At 37.7% G+C, this 16334-nt stretch overlaps 1 protein-coding gene across 6 annotated transcripts in view; it reads right to left on the bottom strand.

Moving 5' to 3' along the window:
* The window catches only part of PPFIA1 (PTPRF interacting protein alpha 1), a 113516-nt gene that overhangs the window by 16549 nt on the left and 80633 nt on the right, over positions 1–16334 (bottom strand). For 3 of the 6 annotated variants that reach the window (XM_032776504.2, XM_075065242.1, XM_032776508.2), the window contains 8 exons: positions 13278–13359; positions 12952–13152; positions 9963–10025; positions 9444–9470; positions 6530–6705; positions 6348–6445; positions 4985–5160; positions 4290–4358 (listed from right to left, as the gene is read on the bottom strand). In XM_032776504.2, coding sequence (XP_032632395.1) covers positions 4290–4358; positions 4985–5160; positions 6348–6445; positions 6530–6705; positions 9444–9470; positions 9963–10025; positions 12952–13152; positions 13278–13359 — 892 coding nt within the window. The remainder of the gene's footprint in view (positions 1–4289; positions 4359–4984; positions 5161–6347; positions 6446–6529; positions 6706–9443; positions 9471–9962; positions 10026–12951; positions 13153–13277; positions 13360–16334) is intronic. The other 3 variants (XM_032776511.2, XM_032776513.2, XM_075065241.1) reach the window with 2 other exon arrangements.

Raw genomic sequence — 16334 nt, 5'->3', positions numbered from 1 at the left:
AGAGTAGCGGACGTGCTGGCGAGGCAAGATGGCCACAGAACAATAGGAAAAAAAAAACAAACAAAAAAAAATAAATAAAAAAAGAAAATAAAACAAAAAAAAATCAATAAGAAAGCAAAAAATAAAACAAAAACAAGAAAATAAAATAAAAAAACAAAAACAATAAATATAATAATTATATACACAAACACCCTTAAAACCATAGTGATAAAGAAACAAAATAAAATAACAAATAAAAAAAAATAAAAATTTTTAAAAAAACAATGAAATAATAACTATTCGCTAAATCAATTAAACCACAAATCAAACCTAAACCAACAATATAATGTAAAAGAAACCTAATCAAAAAAACAAAATAAAGAAAAAAATCATATAAAAATAAAAAAAAAAAACACAAAAATCATAAATACTGTTAAGAAAATCAAAAAAACTACAACCAAAAAAAAATAACATCATATAAAAAAAAAACAAAAAATATAAAATTCTTCCATAAAAAACTACAATCACATAACAATCATAAATAACAACAAAATAACAAAACAAAGTAGACAAAAAATTAAAAACAAATATAAGAAAAAAAAAATCAATAAAAATGCACCAACCATAACAAAAAAAATAATAAAAACATCAGCCAAACAATCATAAAAAAAATAAAGAAAAACAAAAAAACTAAAAAAAAAAAACTAAAAATTATTCGACCAACCAAAAAAACTCAATAAAAACATAAAACCAACTATATTAAAAACAAACCAAATAAAATTAAACATAAAAAAAAATTAGAAAAAAATCATAAAACAGAGCCCAATTTACTGCCATTGGTGGTGGAAAAGGCATAGCAGGTGCCATCCCAGGTTAACACCCAGGAGGTGGGATTCTGAGGTGGTGTGGGACAATTTCCTGTGGTTCGGAGGGACAGGACTGTTGAGGTAGAATTCAGATCGCCTGGCACAGCAGCCTGTTGTTCAGTAGTCCTGCTCCTGGGGAAGGCCTGCTCGGACCCCTGAGTCAGTTGTTATGAGAGCCATCCCGACAAAGGCGATTGTGTGTTTGCTGACCACTAGAGGTCACTTGATGTGGGTATTTGTAAAGGTGGGGCACGTAGATGAAGGAGGATAGAATCCCGTGAGGAACCGGGGCTGGCACCCGAGTTGTAATCTTGGCACCGTCCCAAGTAGCGGTTCGATGCCTCCACAGGCGGTGCTGTGCTATTAATAAGCAGGCTGCTGCGGTCCTCCTGTCGGTGCCTGAGTGTCTGGTGCCGCATCATTTGCGGGGTGCGATAAGTGCCACCAATCGAGGCAGGCAACTGAAAGGGCCTGTACCTCAGTCCAGAGCTCCAGCTCGCTGAAAGCACCGGTGTTCGCGCGGCGCCGCATCATTCGCAGGCTGCGAGTAGGTGCCACAATCGAGGCAGGGGCAACTGAAAGCTGTCGCCTCGGCACCAGAGCCTCGCGCTGCCGCCGAAAGACAGGCGGATTTAGACCGTGGTACCGGAGGGTCCCCGCTCCTCAAACACTCAAAGCGGGGGAAACTGACGAGTCTGACCGGAATAAAGGTTTACCCGCGAAGCTTCCTGTTGCTGTATACGCTTCTCTTTTTGGCTGGAGAGAGAGAGAGAGAGCGAGTGTGTGTGTAAGTAAAAGGTTAGAGCTTGGGTCTCGAGGCACAGTCGAGCCAGGGTCTGAGATAGATAGCAGGGATTTTGAAGTAAAAGAAGTTTTAACTCCCTGTCCTTCCTAGCTCTAGAGCTTAACTTGGGGGCATTTTAGAGGAATATGGGTCTCCCCCAAGCATTTTATACACTTGGAGTGCCCATCCGAAAGAGGGATAGCGTCCTTACAAGAAGAGCAGCGCTTAAAGCCTGTGGAGCCAGGCATATTTGAAGCGCTGACAGAACGAGAGAAAAAAATTTTTTTTTTTTTAAGTAGTAGGAAAAGGTAGGTAACACTAACTAAGGTAAGTAACAGAGAAAAACTCGCTAACTACAGGAATTTTAAGATAAAGAAAGAAAATACTAAGGAGTCTGCTGAGCTCCGTCTCAAGCCGGGGGCAGTAGAGAAGGAACTGAGGGTACCAGCCGCACATGCTCTCTAGTAACACACTCAGAATGAGTGACAGGTTCTAAGCATGCGTGGCCGGTAGGAGTACTGCTGCAAAAAATCCTCCGATCAAAGGCGCAGGGGCGCACCGACACCTAAAGTAAAGTGGAGCACCCACAGGGACATCTCTCGAAGAAGAACTGACACTTATTGAACTGTCATTACCACTACTGCAACACTTGTGAGGCTTTCCATTAGTCTCATATCCAACATACGGAACAGATACTATCCTACATAAGAGATCTCACAAAAACACTGCATTATAGCGTGGGCTGCAAGCCATGCTTAAGTGCACTTGCTAATTGAAAAAGGAACAGCTTAAACACATTTCTTGGAAAGAAAGATCCAATCTATATTGATAACTGGGCACTAAAAGGAGGGGAAAAAACAAACAACAGCTGATTGGGTGGACTTGTGAAAAGGAGTGGAATGGAGTGCAGCCTTCAGAAGAAGAACGTTCTGCTTTAAATTGTTTTTTGTAAAAGCAGATAGTTCCAACTTCACCCACTCCCACTATCCACTCCAGTAAAAAAATGGCAATTAAGGTACCTAAAATGCTGTGCTGTGGAAAAAAGCAGCTCATAATATATGGAGATATACCTACCTCATAGAACTAGAAGGGACACTGAAAGGTCATTGAGTCCAGCCCCCTGCCTTCAATAGCAGGACCAAGTACTGATTTTGGCCCAGATCCCTAAGTGGCCCCCCTCAAGGACTGAACTTGCAACCCTGGGTTTAGCAGGCCAATGCTCAAACCACTGAGTTATCCCTCCCCCCATGTAACACAGACTGATACTGAACTATTTAGATGAAAATCAAATGGGTCCCACTTGCTAAAAACAGCACTAGAAAAGAATACTAAAAACCAAAGTGAGCAATAATAGATTTAGCTTTCCTGGGACTAGCTTTCTCACTGAAGCAAGTAACTTTTTCCTTCTACCTCTGAGGTTATGCATGGCCTCTGAAGGGCATTCTGATGATTATCATGTATCTCTGCATTGAAAGTCATCAGAACAACATCCTATTTCTCTTGATAAGAGTGCTAAATAAACATTGTTACATATGTGCTGGGGAAATCCACTTCCTCAAAAGATGTTTCAAATGTTCATAAAACCACTTTATAAGTTCTGTCATGGGACAGTAAGTTCCATCATAAAAGTATGCTTGTTCTTTCTTCACCTCAGCAGGTTACAAATCTGCAGTACGTCTATAATGCACTTTGCACTGCACATCTGGCTACATCAGCAGCATAGAAATTCAAATGAACACATGCTCTTGAATATTTAATCCACCACTAGTGCCACTTGAAAGACAAATTTAAGTTTTGTTCTTCATTTTATCGCTACTGTTTTTATTTTCTTCAGCTTCCTTAATATTACAGTATCACTTCTAACTTTTCATTTAACAACTGTGACCGTCTACTCCATGTCCATGTTTTATAAGCACCTGAAAATACAGGTGCTGCACTAAACATCACTTGTGAATACAAAAAACTACAGCATCACGATACAGTAAGATTTACTAACCCACTTGAGCAGTGAGCAGCAATGATAAACACACTATTTTCACCTATATTGCTTAAGAACTAAGATGTTCTTGCTTTAAAAATGCATTCAGATCATAAATTGGATAAGGATACAAAGTATATGAGAATTTGGTAATTTTATCTTGGTTTAGATTTTACAAGTTATAAAGCCAATGGCCTACTAGTAGGGTGCTCAAGAGAGACCCAGAATTAGAACAGAAGGAGTGCTGCAGATTAAGGCTAGGTACATTGGCGGAGCTACATGCTTACACACACCTATATATATATTATGCATTATTAAGTGAGTGTCAGTAGTCCCCCACTCACTTATATTTTAGGAAGAGAGATGGATTCAGACAAAAGGACATTCTCTAGCACTAACTATGGTTAAAGTTACAGGCAACACAAATTTTCTGAGCACCTCACACTTTGAAGTTCTGAATAATTCTGTCTAAATGTGAGCCAAATATACACAAAATACATACAGTAACTCAAAAAGAAAAGAAAATTCAAGTTAAGACCTCCGCTTCTTAAAAACCATTCTCTGTATAGTAATAGTTTAAAGAGACTATCCAATCTAAATGTCTTCATTTTAATAATAGGTTGATCAGAGATCAGGCTTCTTCTTAATGCAAATTAAAAGAGACCAATAAATCAAAACTCACTTCATCAAATCTCCTGTCAGTGCCCATAACAAGAAGGTTATTAAATTCTCTCTCCAAAACAGCACGAGCCTAAATTAAAAATAAAGGCATTAAAGTGAGTCTTGAAAGGCCAATAAACCACAAGCATCTATAGTACATTCAAAAAACTATTTCTATGTATACATTACAAAATGAATATATAGTAACACTATTATCACAGTAATATAGCATTAATTTAGTACTTGCTAAGTTGCAATTACACATTTAAGGGGGGATTTCAGTGCAGTCAATCTTATATCGGTGTCATGAAAATTCATGATATCAGATGCAAAATTAATGACTTCACAGTGAAAACAATGCTTTTTCTTTCTATTTACAGAGCACCTAGCACACTGAGTATTACAAGAGACAAATAAGTGATAATAAAGGATAGGCCAATTTATAAGAGAAGATGTGCTGTGAAAAAACAAAGCTGTTTAAACACAAATAAATTACTTAGAACATATGATAGAAATTACGGAAAATTTTAAGTTTTATTGCAATATGTTTCCAAGTCTATGGTAGAAGACACACTATAGATAACATTTAATTTTTAAAATTTCTACAGTTGACTAATATGATTACTTGCTACATAAAAGTAGATTGTATGACAATATGATTTATTAAAATGGCTATGGAAAAAAAATCAGCAGACATGAAGTTATTACAGTTATTACCTGTGTGTTCTGAGTAGGTATTTGTAATAACAGAGCTAATGCATTGAAATCAAAAGTTTCCTCTAAGGCCACAAGTGCACCATGAACTCCACTTTCTATAAGGTTATTTGCATATTCTTTAAGACCGATTGACAGTACCCAGCGAATCATTCTGTCATTGCTCCATACAAGAACATCTAAAGAAGAAAAACAAATATGCTATATAAAACTGCATAACAAAATGTCTACACAAATAACTTGTTTCCTCTATATTACATTGGCATAGAGTTCAGTTGCGTCATTTAGGCATAGGCCACAGCAAGGAGTGATATGGAGCCAACCAGTCTCCGAGAGAGTTCAGAGGGAGAAATCTGCTTGAAATAAGTATCAGATATTTGGGTTATTTAATTTGATAGTCAATTCACTTTATGCGGTCTCTAAATCTTCAACATGCAGCAAATGTTTTTATTGACAACATAGAATTCCTTCCTGTGCTCCAGAGTGCAAAGGGAGACAGTGCTCATTGCCACACCTCTTCATTTACTGCCGTTTACACTGTCCTGCTTTATGGGTGGGTGTGGAGAAGTGGGGGGATATAGTCCACCCCCCTCCCTGCCTTGAGGAAGTATGGATGGAGTAGTCCTTGTGCTTCTCAGACTGCATGGACTGCACCTTTAGCCTGGTACTATGTAGGTGGAGAAGCTCTTTCCATTCCACAAACACCTTTAACGGTTAGACATTCCTATCCTTGGAGAGCTGGGGCAATTCTATATTGATAAGTTATTTCAGTTCTTTAAAAACAGAGTGATTTTCCCTACAGCTTACTACTGCATTTGATCCTCCTTGTTCCTTGGGATTGCAGAAGGTAAGGTGCGGGCTTGAATTCCTACTTGTGCTTCCCCACTACCTCCATCCCCTCTTTAGTATTCACAAATTAACTGGATGTTTTTCATTAAACCACCACCACCACCACAGTAACAAAATGGTTAATATTTCCAAATGATCAGATAACTGTAGGCTTCAGAGTTACTGAAAAAATGGGGACAACTGTCATCTCAGAGATGTCTTCTTAAATAAAAGTTTCTTTAGCTCACACTTGGAAAATTTTCTTCAAAACAATAAGGGTTAGAAACAAAATTAAATGAAAACTCATTTCACTGCGCAACTGTTCTACAGTGGGTTCTATGAAATATTCTGTAGCTACAGAATTGTAGACTACACAGGGCTCTACTAATACGTCGCTTCCGAATGGCACTTCTACAACACCATGAAATAATCCTTCCAATTTAAAGTAACTGACTTAATTTTAAAGTAATGCAATATTGAGGCATCTTACTGGGAAGAGTTTAAAATCTAAAGTGAAGCCAAGACAGTAATAGTTAACCTTTCATTTCATTCTGGCTTTCTTCTCTTCTTCTTTCAAGTTCTTTTCGGTCATAATTTAATTTTCGCAAACACATAATACCACACTGGAAACTGTTTCTGTTGAGAAAAGAAAAATGTATTTAGGGATAAGCTAGAACACTTAATCAAGAATACAATGAAGACTGCTTTAAGTCTATTTACCTGTGAAAACTGTCAACCATTTTAAGTTGTCCACGGAGATCTTTCTTAGTCAAGTGATCTAGCATTCTAGCATCAACAAGACATTCCATGAAGTAGCTGCGGTATTGAGGGAGCCCCAAACTGGGGAGCCACTCATTGCCAATCCACTCATGGTTCATATCGCCATACGCTAGAGTCTGTTTTTAAAAAAAATAAGAATTAAGTGTGATTTACTCAAATCAAAAGCAAAGAAACACTAAATGTCTTTCCCTAAACTTCACAGTAGTATATTGTATTTTTAAAAGTTGCCTTGCCTGCCATTTTTTAACTAGTACTTTTTAGTTTGGAATAATACACTATGGAAGTGTTGAGTTGACGTTTGCCACTTTACATTTAATCTTTTCACTGGAAAAGGATGCTTATTAAAAAAAGGGAATATAAAAACGTTCAGAATAAGTAAAATTTCCATTAATTTTTGGAACAAATTTTGACTTTTTGCATGTTCCTCAAATTCAGACCCCTTCAGGAACATCAGTTTGACACCATAACAACATAACAGATGAGATATTGAACACACCATGTCTCATGAAAAAACATTGAATTTTTTTTTATCAAGTAGTATAAGGTATGTTATTTTCCTGTATTCCCCCCATTCAGACAGCCAAATTCACTGCAGACTTCTGAATATTAACAAGAGTTTTGGGTAACTGATACTGGTGAAAAAAAACACAAAAAATTGAACAACGTTTTCTGGGCTCATAGCTGTAACTGCTATTCCCTATTTTGAAGGCTCCTTGTCTTTGAATTAGAAGATCTGGGGGAGATTTTCAAAGCGCAGTTAGGTGTCTGACTCCCATTAAGCTCTGAGCTTGAATGACAGTTACTCTGCCAATGAACTAGCTGGAAAAGTAGTTTAAAGGGGTTTTAATAAAATGACTACTAACTTTGCTTAACTATCATTCTTCGAGATATGTTGCTCGTGTCAATTACATGCTAAGGGTGCGCATATCATGTGCACAGTTGCTGGAGTTTTTTCCCTTTCTGGTAGCCATAAGGCCGGCCCTAGCATTTCTTGGAGCCCTGCGCACATGCACCGGCATAAGGAGTGCTACTGACTCCGTACTCTCTGTTTCTTCTCACCAGTAACTCTGATAGAGGAGTAAGGAGGGCGGATCATGGAATGGACATGAACACCACATCTCGAAGAAACACAGGTACAGAAGATTAATAATAGTTTTTTCTTCGAGTGCTTGCTTATGTCAATTCCATGCTAGGTGACTCACAAACAGTACCCCCAGAGGTGGGCTTGGAATTTACAGTCATGCCGACTGCAACACTGCTCTCCTGAAACTGGCATCGCAACAGGCCTGTTGGGTGATGCCATAGTGGGACAAGGAGGCATGAACCGACGACCATGTCACAACCTTGCAGATGTCCTAGATTGGTAACTGCATGAGGAATTCTGCTGATGAAGCCTGGGCTCTTGTGGAATGAACTGTCATGACAGCTGGAGGCAGAATCTTCGCCTGCTCGTGGCAAGCCCGGATGCAGGTGGTTATCCAGGATGAGATTCTTTGGGATGACACTCGTAGTCTTTTCATCTTGTCTGTCACAGCTACAAAAAGCTGCGTAAACTTGGGGAAGGGTTTAGTCCTTTCGATATAGGACAGGGCCTGCGTAATGTCTAATGTGTGTAGTCTCTGTTCCTGAGCAATGCTGTGAGGCTTCAGAAAGAAGACAGGCAGAAAAATGTTCTGTTTGATCTCTGTTAGGGAAGCCCTGCAAGAGCAAGAAGATTGTTCCAAGCAACCGTTACTGGCAGGAAGAAGGAACTGAGAGGGTGCAGATGTGGCAGTGCCCCTTATACCAGTGTATGTGGGTGGGACTCTAGAGGGCACTAAGGCCCGCCCTACGGATACCACTAAGGGAAAAATCTCCAGCAACTATGCAGATGGTGCACGTGCACACCTAGGATGGAACTGACATGAGCAAGCACACGAAGAAGAAATTATACTTTCCGTAACAGGACTGTGCTGGATGCCAGGGAGGAAACAAGAAGTTGTACAGCCCAAAGATATTGGGTTAAAGAAGCTCTCCTCAGTTATTTTACTTTTTATCATTTTTCTATATTATATTCTCTCTCTCTCTCTCCCTGGACAGACTCCATCTCATTAGTTGAGGATACAAATGGGATTTACTACAGATCTAAGACAGAACAACTGTGCAAGCAGGACTATATTGGTGACACAAAATCACACTGTGCCTGCACATAGCATCTCTATGATAACAGAAGTTGGCCAGTGATCATGGTAATGGTGAGATTGTATTAGGGTCTTCCATAAAAGGCAGATATTTTCCTTGAACCATTTGCCTGACAGAGCCAGCATCTCCATAGCATTCTAGGCTTTAGATGCAATAAGGAGTTATTTTGTATTAAATTAATTCTCTAACCATTTGATCTGTTCTGCTGTTCAATCCACAAAGTCATAGACTACAGTTTAAGAGAGAACAGTTTTCACATTAGTTTGTTATAATGTCACAGAAGATAAATAGTTTAAGTACCAAACAATAAGCAGAACTTTTGAATATTCCTCTTATGTTAAACAGCCTTGGAAATTAAGAGGGAAAAAATATATATATTTTTATTTATAGACTTTGTGCGGTGCCCACTGTATTATGATAGTCTTAACTTCTAAACAAAATGCAGTTGGGTTTTTTTTCCAAATTTGTTCATGATGCGTCAGAAAATTTTAAAATGAGTGAACTAAAAAATACAGTCTGAGAATCACATTGTCAGTTTATAAGGTTAGTAATAATATCGACAAATTTAGATTATCAAAACATTCTCAGAGGAAAACAAAGATTATAATTCATGCTTTAATTGCACAGTGTTGCTTTACATATACTATATAATAAATTACACAAAATCTCCAACCTGAGCCCAGCTTCCCTCCTCATCTTCCTGATGTTATGTGGTTAGAAAAGCAAAAGAACACACAAATATTAATATTTATAAGTTTAGTATTAAGAACAAAGTTAAAGATGTAGAGCAGATGCAGTATCTTACTGGCATGCTAAAAATCTAAAGAATGCTAGCAACATGCATTTAAAAACAATATAAAATTTAATAGAAGTAGGAAAATGTTTGTACCAATCGGGTTTTCTGTAAAGAAGAAATTTATGTGCAAATAAACTGTACACACAACACAGTTAGTCTGCCTTCAGTAAGAATCATTGTTGATTTTTTTTTTTATCCCCAAGGGGGGGGGGGGGGGGGAAGTAAAGTGTGAATTATAGTTTCATATAGGGTTAGTAACTAAAGGAAGTCATAAACCAAATACTTGAGCTTTTTTAATACTTTCATTCTTTTGAAAGACTAAAGGGCACATTATTCAAGCAATCAAAAAGTGGGAAAAGCACTATAAGGAACAGAAGTGGTAGTGCTGTAACTAACCGTTTGTGGCGTGGCTGTAAGATTTTCCATTTCTTCATGTGTTACCCAGACATTTCCCGTGGTCTAATATGACCCCACAGTGAACCAATCACATCCAATGAAAGGAAAGCAGTAACAAAGAGGAAAGGTTGCAGAATATATAAGCAATAGGTAAATATAAGGAGCAGGCAAGGGCAAAAGCAATGATTTCTAAAGTCTGAAGAACAAATTTACTTAAAATGATAATGTAGAATAAAGGTGCACTGACATGGGACATCTCCTTTCAAAGATTATTAAATAATTACAAAATGTGTTAAATAGTTTACATTGATGTGATTAACAAATCAACTATGACAAGAACTGGAATGGTGAACAACATTCTAAAATATTCATTTTAATAACATCCCTTTTGTAAGTTATTTGTTCTTAACTACAAATTATCCTTTGGTGTGTTGGATGTACTTCTGGACAACATTCTAACATAACTGCAATTTTAATTTTATTAAACATTTTTGTAATTCTGCACATTTAAAAGTATTCTTGAACTCTTTTTTAGTCACTATTTTCAGTGAGGAGTGATACTAATCTACTAAATGTCATATGTATTTTGCTAAAATTATTAACAATCTTTATAAAGCAGTTTCTTCAATAGCCACTTGTTCTCTGTTCAAACCCGAAATATTTCCCTACACAGTAGTCAGAATGATCGTGCAGACAAAGATCCATAACCCTCCCATATAAGTAAATAGACCATTTGGTGAGATAAGAATGTAAGATGAGACCTATGTAAGATTTAGCATAATTATAAATTTGAAAACTTGATTTTGGTTATATAAACAAAGATGAATTTTTATTATTATTGAAACAAATTTTTCCACATCTGCATAAGCCCACTAAGGAAGGAAGGAAGTACCAAAAGAACCCATTCCCTAATAGAAAAGGCATTCTACTTTACAAAACATTGCTACCTTATGGAAAAGGTATGAAAAAACATAATACTTTAAAAGCCATATTATTTAAAACTAACTATACTGATTTATTTTCTGGCGAATTTTTCTCCTAAGTTACTAACATATGCATTAATATATTTTGTCTCATGCTTATGAACTCATCCTATTATGGCATAATGATCTGTTAAAATTCTTTGACTTGAGATTAAACAAACAAGGCATCAGCAACAACAACAAAAAAGGTTTGTTTGTGCACAATATCTCTAGCAACATAAAAAGGGGAATGCGAACAAATCAGACTATCCTTTACCTAGGATTTTTTTCCAATATTTTCTAAGAGAAGTCATTGCCTCTCAGTAACAGTACATGACAGAATACAATTATATCAATTCAACCCTCTCCTTTTACTAGAACGTCTCATCCAATTACAGAAATACTTTAAATTATGCAAAGTAACTCAAATGTTTTTAAACCATTGCAGTTCTCCAGCAAAATTCAGAGCGTATATGCAACATGCCAATTACAAGCCCCAATACTGCCACTGGCTAAATGCAGGTGTACCACTATGTCCACATGGAACCCATAAAATCACAGACAATTTCTCATGGCAATAGTCACAATTCATGATCAATAAGGCTACGTTTTGATCACGGTTATTTTTAGTAAAAGTCATGGACAGGTCACAGGCAGTAAACAAACATTCATAACTGTTCATAACTTTCGCTAAAAATACCTGAGACTAAAACTTGGGCAGGAGCGGTCCAGGGGCACTGTGGGTGCTGGAAGAGGTGGCCCAGGACACCTGCTGGTTCTGGGCAGCGGTATGTGGCCCGGGAGCAGGACCCCTGCTGGTGCTGGGGGAGGCGGTTTGGCAGGGGCTCCTTACCCAGCTCTGCGTCCCTGCAGCTCTGCATGCTGCTCACACCACAAGCGCCCGCTGCTGCAGCTCCCATTGGCTAGGAACTGCAGCTAATGGGAGCTGTGGGCACAGGCAGCATGGAGCCTCCTCCCTGCGCCCAGGGCCTCTGCTGCCTAGGAGCAGTAGGGCAATGCCAGTGGGAGCCGGGGAGCCCCCGAACACGAGGTAAGCGCTCCCCCACCCCGCCCCAGCCCTCTCCCACACACTCAAACTGCCCCTAAGCCAGCACCAGCTGCTGCAGAAGTCATGGAATCCATGACTTCTGCACCAGCTGCTGCAGAAGTCATGGAATCCATGACTTCCATGACAGACTCGCAGCCTTAATGATCAATTATACTGAGATGCTGCCATCGCTCAGAATTCCCTATCACCCATTCAGCTGACTTAATTTCTCGCTGACAGCAACTTACTCGATCTTTTACCAATTCTAAAATGAAGTCTTTAATTTATAACAGTTATACAGCGCTACCTCGATATAACGCCACACGATATAACACAAAATTGGATACAACGCTGTAAAGCAGTGCTCCAGGGGGGCAGGCCTGCGCACTCCAGTGGATCAAAGCAAGTTCAATATAACACAGTTTTCACCTATAACGCAGAAAGATTTTTTTGGCTCTCAAGGATAGTGTTATATCGAGGTAGAGATGTATATATGTATGTTACAGTCCTTAATCAAAAAATTATACAATATACACTTGGCAAATTATACCTATTCTTAATATTTCCATCATTTAAAATAGACTGTCATGTTGAAATGAAAAATAGCTAATCCTTCCCTAAACAAAAAATCAATTGACATCTTCGCTTAACTCTGCAGTACCATACAGTGTCTGCTCTACAATATTCAAGTTTTTAGCAGTAAAGTAAGATCTATTATAAGCTAATATGATGGTTATTCCACATGAGTTTTTTGGAAACAAAGTCTCCTCTTTTTAAACTGTTATGTGGTCCTTTGCAATTTAATGTACATTTCTGAAAATTTCTCTTAAAACTCAAATTTCCCACCCACAATATTCTTCAATTAGAATTCTGGAGTCTGCTGAATTTCTGTATTAAACAGAGCAGAGAAAAAATGTTTGATGTTGTTTCAGTAGTGATTTCCCTCCCACTGCTAAGTTACTTCTAATTTTTTTCTTACCGTTCTTGAAGTAGGAGGGGCAGATGGACTTGTTAGTGACATGATCTCTTGAATGGCAAGCCTCAGTTTCAACCTGTGCAGAGGATTACTGATTCCAATTTCACGCTGTATTTCCGTATCAGACAAGGCAGACATGATGGCACCACTTTTCACATTTGCTCGGCAAGCAGCCACATACCATGCTGGCATCCCTACCCATAACTGGCAAATAGAAAATATGTCAGTAGTATATGTAAATAAATGTTTCTTCAAATCTTCAAGTTACTAAAAATGCTACAAGTCTCCTGCGTATAGGTACTCTTATGTTTTAAAATGGGATGACTTACCTCTAGCCACACCACCACAGTAGGGCCATCCCATTGTGCAAAAGGCAGACCTTGCCTTCTAGCTTCCTCAAGCAACTCATGTCTAAAATTATAAAAACAGTCATTAAATGAAGAGAAAGTAATATTGAAAGTCATTTAACTCTATGTTTCGTAAACTCTATGTTTATTTAACACTAGTATTTTACTTCCTTTATCCAGCTTTCCTCCTTTAACAATCTTACAGACACTGTAAGATACCTGAAAAGAGGACAGTGCCATAGCAAACGTGGCATGGCATGTTCAGTGTAAAATTTCAGTATGGCAGAAATGCTAAGTCTTTCTTTTTTGGAACCAGAAAATGCTCTGTGCCAGGGGCCTGCAAACAGCACCAAATGGTTGTGTTCACCCTGCCCATTTACCATGTTGCTAAATGAGGCCACATCTATACGACGCGCCATTTCGGCGCGTTAAAATCGAAAGGTCTGGGTTCGATATATCGCGTCTCGTCTAGACGGGGATATATCGAACCCAGAGCGCGCTTACATCGATTCCGGAACTCCACCAAAACAAACGGAGTTCCGGATTCGACTTTGCGAGCCGCGCACATCGATTCGGCGCGGTGAAGACGGGTGAGTAACTCGATTTTAGATATTCGATTTCAGCTACGCTATTCCCGTAGCTGAAATTGCGTATCTAAAATCGAATTTCACGCGTCGTGTAGATGGGGCCTGAGAGGGGACTCCCATGTAATTTGGAGGGGGATCGGTAGAAAAGGTTGAGAACCATCAATCTATGCTGGTGAGAGACTGATTAAGACAGACATCACTTACTGCTTATGTAGCAAATTTGCTATTATTCAGTGAATTAATATGCTTTACAACTATTACAACATATTGCTTTGTCATAGGAACCCTCTGTAAACACTAATTTAAAAAGTTCCACTAGGTTTTCTATAAAATATCTGACGTGCTCCCCAAACCCTCTCTTCCCCACTTATTTATATCCCCTCATTCTCTGCAGGGAGAATCAAGCTTATACAATCTCACTCATATATCTGAAAACAGAACTTGGACTAACTTTATGTTTGGCTTTTTGGATTTTAATATACATACACAGCATTAAAATATTACTGGACAGGGACTCTTTAATGGCTTCTAAATTAAAGAAATTATAATAAATATTGTTGAAACCTACAACAAGGAAATAATTTCAGACATCTTAAGCAACTGCATTCTGCACCAGATAGAATTTATACAAGGCCTTCTGAAGTTCAGTTTTGTCCATTAAGCTACCAGGATTTGCCTGCTTGCAATGAAAACAGACTAAGGCTAAAGTACAATCCCAACTATTTGCATTACAGTATGCATGTAGTTACTGTACACATTATAAAAGCAGTTGAAGAGGTCCCAAAGAAGATAGTCAAAACCTGCCTTTGTCACAATTAGACCCAAGTAAACAGGCAAATGAGAATTTGCATTATGTGGCATTTATACCATGCAACAGTATTTGTACGTTATAGTTAATTAAAGGGAAGAGAAAAATTCAACAAAAAATAAATTTAGACTGACAACATGACTTTGTGCATTGGCAATATACTTCTAAACAGCCAAAATTAGAGCTAGCAAATTGGATGAATTTTGTAACGTTTCAATTTTGCTTTTTCTTCTTCCCCATTGTACCATCCAGCTTACATATCTGGACCAGTTATTCTCACGAATGAATTTCCACAATTTTTTTTAAATACTACAGTCACCAAGAACCTTCTTTACTAATCCAGCTCCGTCTCTGGTACAGTATTCCACTAAAAATATATATGCACAACAAGATACTGAATCCTTGGCTACATACTCATGATCTCTTTCCATTTAAGTTAATAGGTGTTCATCAAAAGTGAACAACGTCCACACCTATAATACTGAATGATTCCAGTCTTAAGGAATTGTCAAAATTAGGAAGTCTTAGAATGCTACAGCCACAAGATTACTTTAGTACAACTATGGTTCTCCAATGTAACAATTATGGTCAGGGTACAGAAAAGCCTTATATTTTATTCATATATATCAAAGAGTCAAGACTTTGAGAAATCAAAGAAATTAGCCAGTCCGTGGAGATCAACAGACAGATCATTGATTTTATTGTTTCGCCTATAGTTTTTTGTAGGTTAATGTACTGGCCCAGGAAAGATTTAATGCTCAACTGAAGTCCCAACTAAACAACAGTAATAAGGTTGAGAATAACCTTGCAAGCAAAAAACAAGTACTCATCCAGAAAATGAACACCTAAAGCTGACAGGTTATTTTCCCTACTGCCATGTAATCCACAACTCACATCCCATCACCTGTCTACACTCAATTTTGCATATGGGTTTGCAAATTTTAAGGAGTGAGGTCAAAATAAAATTCCACGAAATTACAAAATTCTATTGCCTATGCAAGGAATCAATTTCCAATAATCTTGTATTATTTTGTTACTTATAGAGTATGAAAAAGCATTAACAGTGCAGTGGTAAAGATGCTAAAAAGGGTAGCAAGACTGGTGTCATTCACAGAGTGGAGAGGTGACATATGCAACGCTAAAAAAAAAAGTAGTTTAAGCAAGAAAAATCATGAAGTGGGATAAAGCACAATAGTCAACCTTGCAAATGAACAACCACAGCAACACTGAAAAATTTAGTAGAAATAAACAGCTTTCCAAAACAGAGTTAAAATTGTTAAATCATATTAAGTAAGGTTGTATAGTTTTATAATTTAAAAGAAGTACTGAAATTCACATTATGAACATTCACAGCATGCAGTGTAAGATAAACGGCTTTGTTTTTGTCAATGCCTTAAATACTGTTAACAGGTTTTCACTATAAATGCTTCAGCAGAACATTTCACTGCCTAATATAGAAACATCACCTCTTGTAAAAACATACATTTAATTTGCTGAACAATTAAGGCTTTTAATACATCATTAAAATCAAAGCAAGTTTCCAAACAAATTTCTCACCCATCCACAACAATCCTAATAAATTAAATATAAACTTACCCTGATTTTGCACTACCACATCAAATGGTAATAATAAGGAAATAAAAC

The sequence above is a fragment of the Chelonoidis abingdonii genome, chromosome 4, assembly GCF_003597395.2.
Source record: "Chelonoidis abingdonii isolate Lonesome George chromosome 4, CheloAbing_2.0, whole genome shotgun sequence".
Lineage (NCBI taxonomy): Eukaryota > Metazoa > Chordata > Testudines > Testudinidae > Chelonoidis > Chelonoidis abingdonii.
Note: the sequence above shows the minus strand (reverse complement) of the source record. Positions and strands in the feature narration are given on the sequence as shown.